The 12,687-nt window shown below is 26.2% G+C and overlaps 1 protein-coding gene across 2 annotated transcripts in view; it reads left to right on the forward strand.

The window, feature by feature from the left end:
- The window catches only part of LOC107438068 (nucleoprotein TPR), a 98,599-nt gene that overhangs the window by 46,077 nt on the left and 39,835 nt on the right, over window positions 1–12,687 (forward strand). For both annotated transcript variants that reach the window (XM_043052385.2, XM_043052386.2), the window contains exons 28-33: window positions 1,505–1,693; window positions 1,899–2,005; window positions 5,036–5,183; window positions 6,456–6,593; window positions 9,322–9,506; window positions 11,636–11,912. In XM_043052385.2, coding sequence (XP_042908319.1) covers window positions 1,505–1,693; window positions 1,899–2,005; window positions 5,036–5,183; window positions 6,456–6,593; window positions 9,322–9,506; window positions 11,636–11,912 — 1,044 coding nt within the window. The remainder of the gene's footprint in view (window positions 1–1,504; window positions 1,694–1,898; window positions 2,006–5,035; window positions 5,184–6,455; window positions 6,594–9,321; window positions 9,507–11,635; window positions 11,913–12,687) is intronic.

The raw sequence follows: 12,687 nt of genomic DNA on the forward strand, positions 1-12,687 counted from the left end.
ATCACTAAGGCCTGCTGATATTCCATATACTGCAATCCAATAACGAATATTGCTTCCAAAAATTTGGTAGTGTTATAACTTCATGAATCAAATTTTTTTTATATTGAAAATGTTTCTCTCTATATTTTCTGTGTGACTCCGGAATGAGCACGAATAATCCTCAAACCGGATAATCCGCGCACGGATAATAGAGAGTGTACTGTATTTTAAAGCTGACAGTTGCATAATTTTTTTCATGTTATATTATACCGAAATCTTGAGTATCAGCTATAGCATTTAAAGGCGCAAGCGCCTGAGATTTGTAGAAATCTTTTGATTGTTGAAACTATATATTTCTTCTAAACATTGTAGCAATCTGTGATGATAGCTTTTATTAAAGCCTTATAGAAAATGGCTAGAGTTAACTTGGTGCCATCTGATGGTAAAAACACTCATTCCACAGTTTAGTTTTTCCTCTTTTTGGTTTCAAACCTGTTTTTATCTATGGTTGAAATGGTTTTGTATACAGGTATAGTAATGTTTTCACATGTTGTGTCTGTTGGTCTATGTTTGAACACTTGAATGTTTTTTCCCCTTTGATTTATGGGAAACTAAAATAATTAGGACTGACTGATTATTTTTTTTCATGTTTTTGAAATTTTGTGTGGTAATTTCAACTAGAATAAATTATGGCAGCGTATTTATAAATGTATGACATAAATATTTTCAGAAATTCATAGCAAGAATCTATTCTCATAATGTTACTTAAAATGTTTATTATTTTAGTTATACAGTACAGAACCCATTATCCGGAAATCAGAAAACCGGAAAATCAAAAAACAGGAGCGACATTCGATAAATATTCCCGCCATTTTTTTAAAAAAATTGTTTTTTTTCTTCTTGTTTCTTTCTTTTTGAAGGATGTTTACCTTACCATCATTTTGGAAATAATCATTAGTGTATTACTTCATCGTTTTTTCTTTTTTAAGATTATTTCCAAAATTTTTTTTTTTTTTAGTTGGGTTTAGCAATAAAAAAAAAGCGGCTTTTTGTAGCGATTCAGAAAACCAGAAAAATAAGTTATCTGGAATAGCGATGGTCCCGATAGTTCCGTATAATCGGTTCCCTACTGTAATAAAAATCTATTTTCCTAGAAAAATAAAATGAGAGATTTCATTGTGTGTGTTGTATTATTTAGGAATATAATTAGACAATACAGTATTCCGGACTTGTATCAGAAACGTTTTACACAGGAAAATTATATTGTGTCGTTTGGGATTTATTTTAACAAGATTTGATTCAAGATAAAATGGGACCACTCAATTTTTTTTTAAATAAACAAATTCAAAATTTCTTTTTTTTTGATAAATACATATACAAATAAATTATACATATTAAAATATATTTATTTGAATATACATATTAAAATAAAATATACATATTAAAATATATTTATTTGAATATACATATTAGATAATATATATATTCTCAATACTGCATTAAATTTTTATTACTTTTTTTTCAGCATAAAAAATGTTCAGTGCTCATCGAGAAATTGACTGAAGCAAAGAAGGCAAGTGATCATGCACTTCTAGAAAATAAAGAATCGTGGTTGCGCCAGGAAGAAATATTCCAACGTGAAACAAAAGCTCTGAAATCAAAGATTTGTGATTTGGAATCTTGCAATAATAACCTTCATACTCAATTGGAAATGGTGAGTTTACATCTTTATAATTTTTAAATGTTTTTTTTTTTGTTGAATTTTTGGTTCTATATTATATATTAGAATGTCGTCCAAGCGTGTCATGGTAAAGGTAATATATTTTTTTTTAATTCTTATTGGTGCAATTGTTATACTTGTAAAATAAGAGAACTGTTTTAAAATTTGTATTTTTATGTTTGAATATTTTTTCTTATAGCTTGGAACTCAAATGGCAGCTTTACAATCTAAAAATTGGGACGATACACCTTGTGCAAACCTTCAAGCTGACTTGAAAGACACACATCATCTTTTGCAAGTAATTCAGTAAGTTAAGACTTTTTGTTTAATATTATTTTATTATATATATTTTCTACATTTCTACTGGAACAGGTGTGCCACATTTCTGCAAACCTGTAGAATTTCAATTACTTAACTTCTGAAATTGATGCAAATCAGTAATAAAATTGTGTTCATGCGTACAAATATACTCATTTCTAAGTTATGAACAGCATTTAAAAATTTTAATTCTCCAAAAAAAGCCAATGTCATATCACTCTTGATGATCTGCGTTATATTTAGATAATTTAAAAGAAAGACTTATTGAACAATTATACAATTTTAGCATTTAACTATAAGACCCTTAGGAGATTCTGTAAAAGTTATTTGATTATCTTTGTTTTATCTGCCTAACATGATATTTCAGAATTTCTAGGACTTTTGAGTTATGTTATAAATGGGATCCACACCAGCAATGAAAATTTGTTGGTTCAATAGGACCACCTGGATATTAATTTAGTGGTCCAAAACCTTAATAATTACCTTAAACCTTATCTGACTTTACAGCTACATAATTCATGTTATGGTACATATCAAAAATTATTCATTACTATTTATTAACACCTTTAAACTAATTAGGTTCATTACCCTAAAATTAGTATTTATTAAAGATTATTAAGGTGATTAGTATTTATTAAAATGAAGTTTAAAAAAAATCTAAAATAACATTAGTAATTGGATTCATCATAAACATTAAATTGCTGAGACCAAATAAGCAAATGAAGAAAACAGAGAAAGTAGGAGCTAACAAATATTATATTAAAAATTGATTAATTGAAGGTATAAAATTTTAAATAAAGTCAGTTCTAAGTGAGCAAAAAAAATACTTTCAGTACATGAATGCAAAGCACAGCACAACATGTAAGGTTGAAATTTCAATTTGAAAAATTTTGTATCAGACTCTCTTAGTTATTCCATGTTAAATACCATACTCTTGAATTCCATATCATGAGTAAAGGAATAAAATTAGTACAGCATTTTTTTTTTTTTAGCTGCATGGATTCGAGGAAAAGAGCTATTTTTCTGTAATATTTTGTAAATTTCAAACATATTTCAAGGTGGAAAATTTGTCCCTTATACATATGATTTGAACACTTGGGGACAATTGTCGCTATATGACGTTGCTCACTTGAACCCTAGTTATTAAAAAAGAAAACTTAATTGAATTTAATTTTATTGTAGTATTTTATAAGAGTGAATTTGGGAAGCCTTCACTAATTTAGAACCTCCACTAATTATGAATCTTAATATAATGGAGATTAATCTTGTGATGGAACATATGAGGGGCATATGTCTTTGACCTATGCATGACCTAGATCAGCGGTTCTCTATTTTGTTTAGCTATTAAACTCTAAATGACCGATTTTTTTGATTTTTTTTTGATAGAACTCTGACTTTATAAATCAAGTTTATGAACAATGGCAATCATATAACCAATAAAATGTTAATTATTTAATATGAAGATTGAAAATTTTAGATATTTTTTATTATAAGTTTTTATGTTTGTAAAATTTGCGGCAATAAAATAAGCTGAAATATGATTTTCATTGAAATAAAAACAAAAAAGAAATGTGATAAACATTAAAAATAGTTAATAGGAAAATAAACTTATTTTTTGTTGAATTTAGTTATTCTATTTTAACTTAGAAAGCTTGATGGGAAATAATGTTACAACCTTTTGAAGAGGCATGTTTTTCATAATTTTCTATGTTATTAGAAAAAAATTGTTTTGATAGCTGCTTAGAAAAAAAATTAACTACTAAATAAATTATCATTTACCACTGATAGGATTTAAATTAAATTTCAAAACTTGTTACAAATTTTATTTCTTTAAGTCCCATAAAACCTGTAACCTGATGAACGAAACCCTTGTATTTTGTATAATGCCTTTTAAAATACCACTGACCAAGGTGGTGAATATGGGAAAAGAATAAAGAATTGTATTCCTTCTTCTACTGATACTGATAAATTTGTATTATTTTTATTAATTTTTTTGTGTGACCATGTACCTACTGAGTCAGAGAATCCTATAATTGTTAGGGAATTTGATTTCAGGAAAAAAAGTTTTAAGAGTAATGCAATGAAGTCAAAATCTAAAAAAAAATCAATAAACCTAAAAAATAATAACTTTTAAAATTGATGGTAGCAATAAGTAGCTAATGATGTTCAAAGTAGATAAGTCTATTATCTGTGCCAAATTATTTTTTGTATAAATTCTGCTATATTATTTTTTTTAAATAAAATTCAAATAATTTATGTAAAATGTTTTACTCCTGTTTTCTGTTTCCAATTTTTTCTTAAATATAATCATATTTGCAGTTTAATAATACTAAGTTTTAAAAAATTAAGCTTTCTAGAGAGAAAGATATAGATCGTAACTATATGACTAATATGAGTTTTTTCACTTTTTATGTAAAATGTTGCTTTTATCTATAATTTAAATATTTGATTTTTTTGTAAGCTAAATAGATGGCCTTTTGCCTAACAAAATTTTGTTTGGCATTTATTCTATCAAAATGTATGTTTTGTCGCCAATTGAATTAAGAGAATGTTAATAATTTTTCTGATCAAATATTTCTGTGTATAGCAAAAATGTAATGTGGAATTTGGTTGAAATTTTTCTGGATAAACTGGAAAAGTCAGCAAATTCTGAAGTTGAGTGAGCACTCTAGTGAGGATTTCATTTGATTCTGAGTACTTCATTCTAGTAGCATAGGACCTCTAGTTCTGAAAATGAACGAGGAAAAGAAACCTTCTATCTTGGAAACTAAGATTTTATATGATGTTAGCGTTGAAATTTTTTTTAAAAAGAAATTCTACTAATGAATCGAAATTTTTATTGCATAATGGTTACACCTACTGTTATTGCAGAAGATTTCAAAATGGGTGTTGGGGAGCTTTAAAATATAAAAAATAAATATTCTATAAAATATCTTTTATTTAGATAAACTTAAAGTTTGATGTATTTTTAAGTTTTATGTATTTTATTTGATATTGTTCTATTATTATTTTTTTTAGATTTATCAAGAAAGAAAAAGAAATAGCAGCTACACAATTTGATGTTGCTCAATCTGAAAATGTTAGGTTGAATTTAAAAGTAGAACAACTTACTAATGAATTGAAGTCTGTTCGTAGTGAACTTGAAGAAATATCAAGTAATGCACAGGTAACTATAAATCTACTTCATTATAATTATGAAATGTTTCATCTTATTATTATTTTTTTTTACGAAAAAGTTTGTCTAAAACTTTTTTTAACTTCATTGTCATTCTTCAGTTGTAACAAATTGAGATTAAAATACGGCAGGTTTGTTAGAATTTTTCTCTACATAAAATAAATATAACTGTGTATTTTTATTCTTCTTTAATGATGTATTTTTTTTGAAGCCGAATTATATCTATTAGTTCTAAAAAATTTTTTTTATTGGTGCGTAAAATTTTAAAATGAGCAGACACCTATTCAGTAAAATTTATTGAACATGTTATTACACATAGGGCAACTCTGCTGTGAGGTACTAACTAGTTGTTGTTTGGTTCTGTAGATTATTTTTGATTGAACTTTTTACTATTTTGATTATTTTGATCATTTGTAATATGAGCATTTTATTGGGATCATAAAATTATCTGAATAATCATTTGTGATCTTAAGAAAATGAAAGCTTTAGTATTGGATAACAATCATTGTCTCACTATATATTTTGGTCAAATATGTAAACATTTACAAATAACTTTCTTACTATTTAGAGCAGACTTCTACGACTATTCATTTTTTATTTAAATCCATATATAAAACCACAAAAAATTGAAATGTAAAGATAGGTTTATTATGAAGTCGTAATTTCACGGGTAGTTTATTATTATTATTACAATAATATAAAAAATGTGACTCTTAGAAGTAGCCAATTTGAGTTTAATTGATTAATTTAGATGACACTTCCTGAATTGTGTTAGAAAATGTTACATTAAACTTTTCATTTGAAAGTAAAGTATTTTATTGCATAATTTAAATTAATAGATAATAATGCAATAATTAAAATTCATGAAGAATGAGGCATAAATAAGAATTCTGAAGGCAAACCAGACTTGAATCTTTCTGATAGGGGTTAATATTTAGTAATAATTGAGAAAATTTAACTGAGGCTATAATTTAATGAAGCATATTTTTATGATCAATTATTATTTTTAACCAATCTTTTTTCTGTACCTTTATTGTTCCTTTAATAGTAATGAAGAAAAATAGTTCAGTAAAATCCTATAATGTATTTATGTGGAAGATATTTGACTTCTGTTAAAAATATGGTACTTGTTTCAATGTTTTGTAGTATTTTTAGTGGTTTATAAATGTTGATCTGTTTTTTTCCCCTATGAAAGAATTTTTTATATTTTTTTATTTATTTATTTATTTTGTGGTCATGATTACTCAACTATTGCAATTTTAGGCAAAAGCTGCTAGTGAAGCACAACATGCTGAACTTTTGACTAAAATTGAGAGGATGAATTTATTGAGTGAAAGTAATAATTTACTGAGAATGGAAAAAGAAGCTTTGGTTGAGGCCAAGACCAAATTGGAAAATCAAGTAAGCATGAAAAAAGATTGAATAAACAAGGTTGTTTTGTATAAATGTATTACCTATCTGTCAACCGTCTGAGCTTTTAGTCCTGACTTTTTCAAAACTTTTAGCTGCAGGCTTTCCTGCATCAGAAAATTGATTTTCTCCATGTTATTCCATAAAAATGTTGTTTATAGCTAGGAAAGTTCAGTTCAATTTGGTTTCTTGTAAGTAATTTAAGGCAGTTTGTGTTCCAAGCAGGGCTCGAAAAAACTGAGAAATTTTACCCTTCCCCGAGGACGGCTTGTCCAACAATGTACCCGTCCTCCTTTGAAACTAACCAATAGCTTCTAAATCAGGGATTTCCAACTTACATGAGGCCGGGGGCCACAATTAAAAACACAAATCAAATGGCGGGCTGCAACTTTATCAAAATTTTATGTAGGACTCTTTTATGTTTGAAGGAACATTAAATATTACTGTCAGATTTTTACCAAGTTGTACAAAACAAAAGTATTGAATTACAAATTAAATTAAGAAGTAGATTTTTAAAAATATTTAATTGCATATTGCAAAATTCGGGCAACAATAACTTTAATGTGCACCCATGTAAAACAATTAATGCGCAACAGATATCTAATTTTTAAGATATAAAACTTTAAAAAGGTTGGTATTAAAACTTACATAGTAGCACAAAAAATGTTCAGTGACAATATTGAGGTTTGTCTGCTGCAATCACCAGAGAATAGACATTTACATTTAAAATTTATAAATGTGTGTGTAAATATTTTTGTCCAAAATGAGTGGTTTCAAAAAGATAAGTCGGAAAATTTCTTCGAGAAAACTTCTGATACACACATGCTAAATTATATTCACAAAATACAAAAAAATGAAATAAAAAAGAGCAACATACACGATTATTTTTGTATTTAAATAAATATTTTCTTGGATGCAAAACCTGAGGAATAATTTTTTTACACTGTAGGTTATGATAAATTTCACAGAAGCGAAGAAATTATGTTTTTATTAATGAGAAAAGTATTTTAAACCCATATAGATTTTTTACGAAAATTGTCCGCAAAGAAAGTGACAACTAATATATTTTAGTTCGCGGGCCTAAAAAAAAAGCTTCGCGAGCCGTATGCGGCCCGCAGGCCGCCAGTTGGAAACCACTGTTCTAAATAAATAAAAATATAATTTTTTCTTATTTATTACAAACATTTATATAAATTGCACTATGAATTAGTAGTTACTTGGATTACAAATACTAGGATTACATTATACAGTAATGAAAGAAATACTAGGTTACTAATAGTAACCTAGTATTTCTTTTATTGAAATGACAAAGGTCAAGTTATCTGGAATGTCAATTTATTCGAGGGTACTGCGTTTTTTTGAGTTTGAAATTGAAAATGTATCACGAACATTAACGGGAAAATGGCCGTCCGAGTGGACGTCGGATTCGAGAAGTTGTCCGCGGTTCCAAGTATTGTTTTTTTGCCTTTCTGCCTTGTCTTTTTCAAGTGATATATAATTGAGCTAGTATTAAAAAAAATATTTAATGAAAAGTAACAATATTCATTGATAAAGGTTATGTAAACCATTTGATCATGTATGTATTCTAATTTATTTATCTCTTCTGTTTGTTGTATATCTTATTTGAATTTTAGTATATTAAGAATTTTTTCTTTTATTACTTGGGCTGTATACTTCAGTTCATTGCCTTACCTTTGCTTATAAATATATTTTTCATACAAATATCAAATGTGTTAGTGAATTAATTTTTCCATGATATCAAAATATATTTGGTTTAAATGGGAGGTATGTTATTATATTTTGCAGGTTGTTGCATGAATTTCAAACCTAACTCAAAATTGCACATATTTCATTTTTCTTTAAGTTATTAAGCTGATTGCTGTAATCTCAAAGTGACTTACTTATACAGGGTTGCCACAGATCAGGGAAAAGCAGGGACTTATCAGGAAGTATAATTACAATTCCCATAAAGTCAGGGAAAATTAGCGTTTAGGTTACAGTCTAATTTTCTAAATTAAAAAAAATAGTCTCAATGGTTTTTTTTTCTTTTTTTTTTTGAAAAATAATTTTTTTCAATTCCAATAACAAGTAATAACATATTTTTATTTAATAACATATTTTTTGCATAAAAATTGACATTAACTGAAAAATTATTTTAAAAAATTACTACAATTTACAAAATAGTGTTTAGGTTACTTAAAAGTCTAATTTTCTCAACAAAAAAAAAATAGTCTCAATGATTTTTTTTTTTCAAAAAATAACTGTTTTCAATTCTAATAACAAGTATGAATTTAATAATGCATTTTTCACATTAAAAATTGACAATAACTGAAAAATTATTTAAAAAATATACTCCAATTTTCTAAACGAGGGAAATTTAATTAAAAGAGCCTGGGAAAATCTATGAACTTTTCTAAGCGTTTGTAGCCACCCTGTTATAAAAATTTCAATACTAGAGCATAGTTTAAATTTATTTTTGAAGTTGCTATTTTTTTTCTTTTAAATTTCATTTATAATGAATTAGTTGCTCAGGCAGTAATTACTTGTGTCAGGAAAAATGATAAATTATTGATACCAAGTATAGCATTATTTGTTCTCTCATTTATTAACTCATTTATCAATTAATAATGATACTGTGTAAAAATGCTTTATCATCTTAATTAGTTTTTGCATTTTTTAAATTTTTATTAATGTTTAAAAATATTATTTCCCTTTAAAGTTACATCAGTTACAAGAAAAATTTCAACCCTTATATGAGAAAGAAAAAGAACTTGTTCAAAATGTTGATGTCTTGACTGCAGAAAATAATGCTCTTAGAAGTGAAGTGAAGAACTGGCAATCCAGAACAAACCAGCTGTTAGAACAGTCTCATAAGATTGGACCTCAAGAGTATAAAAATCTTATGTGAGTTATTGCTCTTAATGTAATTTCTATTAAATCAAATGTTTTTTAAGAAAATGAGTTTTAATAAACAGACTTTCTAAAATAATGCATATATATGTTTTTTTAATATTGACGCCAGTTAAAAGAAATGTTAATTAAATTGTCCCAACGTAAAGCTGTCTTAACTAGCTTACCTGCCTAAAATAGCTCTTACAATTAAACTGTAGATCAGTGATACCTATTTCTTTTTGGCTATGGAACCCTAATGGATTGACCTCTTTTTTGCAGGACCCTGATTTGCATTTAGTGAATATCTAGTCAAAGTCAATTTTACAATCCATTCTTGCGCAATATAGTTCACGGTTTTTGAAAAGTGCTTTAAAGAGCTTATGTTGAATTTTCGTTTTTTTTAAAAGCCCTTTTTTCATTGGGTGTTTTTAAAAAATGCTTAATTTTCCCTTTTCGAAAATAAGATTATTTTTTTTTACCGTGTCTATTTTTGTCACAAATTATGCAAAATATTGTTCTATTCAATGTTTTCACAATTCATTCAACCACAATATATTTTGGCATCCCGTTGGTCCATGGCTTATTAAAATGCCAATCATTTTGCACATTTGATGAATTACTTGTGAGTCCACATGTGCGCTGAGCTGGGTTTGGTGAGATTCTTGCACTCTCATGTGCAACTCTGCTGTATTTTTCAAGATATCTCAATTTCAGGCTTCATTTTCCACTGTCTGATATAGATTCAAAAACTGTCGGTAGAGTGAATTTTTTTTTTGGCATGTCTTACAGTGAGAAAAATGACATTAAAAACATAAATTCTGATAAGACAAACCAAATCGGCTGAAACAAAGGACTCCATTAAGTTATATAACTATTTTTCAATTCCTTGGATGAGAAGCAAAAATCAGTCATGAATGCTGAACTATTATTTATAAATTTTCTAATTGAACACAATATCCCAATTACCATTTCTATTCCCATTATTATTCATTATATTGTGCAATGAACTGTTAAACAAAGCAAAAAAACGTACAGTTAATTTTTTGAATAATTTTGTATTGTTCAACATTTTACTTTTTAATAAACCATAAGTCTTTCAAAATAATATTTAACCAATTCTTAAGCTAAAATATGTTGTTTGAATTGAAATGATATGATTTTTTTTAAAGCCTACATATTTTTTATTGATTATTTTTCATTTAACATTAATGGTTGAAATACTTTCTATTTCATCTTTGATATATAATTTAAAAATTCTGCATATATTCATTTTATTGTTATTTATTTTACTATTGTAATAGTTATTGTGATAGTATTGTGTTTTACTATTGTAATTTATTTTACTATTTTGTAAAGACTAACTTAAAGAACATAATTAAAATTTTTCATAATGTGTGTGTTTTTTTTTAAAAAAATATTTATTTTGTTACGGTTTTTAATATTTGTGCACTTATTTTTAATTATTTGTGTTCTGGCTTATACTTATTTATAGAAATGTATTCAAAAATTATTTAAAGTCTAGTTCTTAGATTAATAATTAAACTTTCGGACTAAATGTACTTTATAAAGAAAAAAATCTGATTTCAAAATATGTCTTTCATATAGGAAAATTTTGATTCACTGAAGGGAATTTCTACTTTACAAATATTTTTTCTATTTAGTATTCTGTGAAAAATCATATAAAAATTAAATTACAAAAATTAAAGTATTTCAAGTTCAAAAAGTATACCATGCTCAAAATATTTTGGTAAACGCTTTTTTGCTAAAATCTTCCTATTTTTGAGCTGAGATTTATTTTTGAAGAATTGTCTGTAACTTTCATTTTTTTAAAATTCTTTGGCTTGGTAGGTTCGTTGTTTAACATTACAACTTACTATATTGAAAAAAATAATTCGAATGGAAACTCATATTCTGTTGAAAATTACTTCAATTTAATTTCTTAAAAAGATGAAATGGACTAAAAAAGTTTTAAAGTGAAAAACCTTTTCCTAACAAAAAGATTATGTATACATAAGTTGATCAAAAAATTTAAAAGTATTTCAGTTAAAGAAAAAAAGAAGATATAATATAATTTGAACTAAATATTTTTATTTATTAATTATTTAACTTGGCTATTTTTATGCAAAATTTATTTCTTGTAGGCGAGAAATGGAAGAATTGAAATCTCAGAAATCCAGACTAACTGAAGAGCTACAACGTAAACAAGCTGAGGTATCTCAGCTGACTGCACAAGTGAATTCTCATGCAATGCATATAAACTCTCTGAAGAAAGATGCTGAATTTTTGAATTCTCTGAGAAATGAGGTGATGACTCTGAGGCAAGATGTGGATGTTTTTAAGAAAGATGTAGAGAATAAAGATGCAGAAATCCATAAGTTAAATGATGCACAATCTGAACACCAAAAAAATAGTTTGCAGGTATGAACTTTTTGATTAATGCACTTTTTTAAAGTTGTCTTAATGGCATTGAAATAAGTAAGCAGAGTATGTTATTATTAATACAATGTTATAATTTTAGTTCTTAATTCAATTAAGTTTTTTCCGTGCACCATGTTTGACTACACTTTTAAAAATTTTCTTGAAAATAACATGGATTTAAGAATGCAAATTATGCATATTAATAATGCAATCTTGTAATTTTTGTTTTTAAAACAAAACACATGTCCCACATCATTCACCTACTTATAAACTCAAAGTAATAATAATAAATAAAAAATAAATAAACTTTAAAAAAATGAAAATTTGCAAATGTTTATATATATATACATTAAAAATTTTTAAGTCTGTGTAAAACTAGCACTAGAAATAAGCAAAATTTAAATCTTAATGTTTGATTTTTTATTTATTCTAATTATTAGATAATTAAAACTTGTTAGCATTATTGATATTTTTAAATTTGCTTATATTGTAGCTTATTTCATTGTTTCAAAATTATTGCATTAAGTGATTCATTTTGCTTTTTGATATAACTACTGAATATAATCCCTGTAATGTCGGCAAAGCATCAGCTATAGTAAACATCCTTGTTAAAATAATCTATAAAACTGTTAGTTACTTTTTTCCTCCTGTTTCAAGATGTTTTTAATTTTATTTAATGCATTTACATTGATAAAAATGCATCAATTGTCTAAAATCTTTTGCTTTATTCATTATTCTGAACGAAAAACACTTTGATAAAATTATAAATAAATTT

Source organism: Parasteatoda tepidariorum, chromosome 9 (assembly GCF_043381705.1).
Source record: "Parasteatoda tepidariorum isolate YZ-2023 chromosome 9, CAS_Ptep_4.0, whole genome shotgun sequence".
Classification (NCBI taxonomy): Eukaryota; Metazoa; Arthropoda; class Arachnida; order Araneae; family Theridiidae; genus Parasteatoda; species Parasteatoda tepidariorum.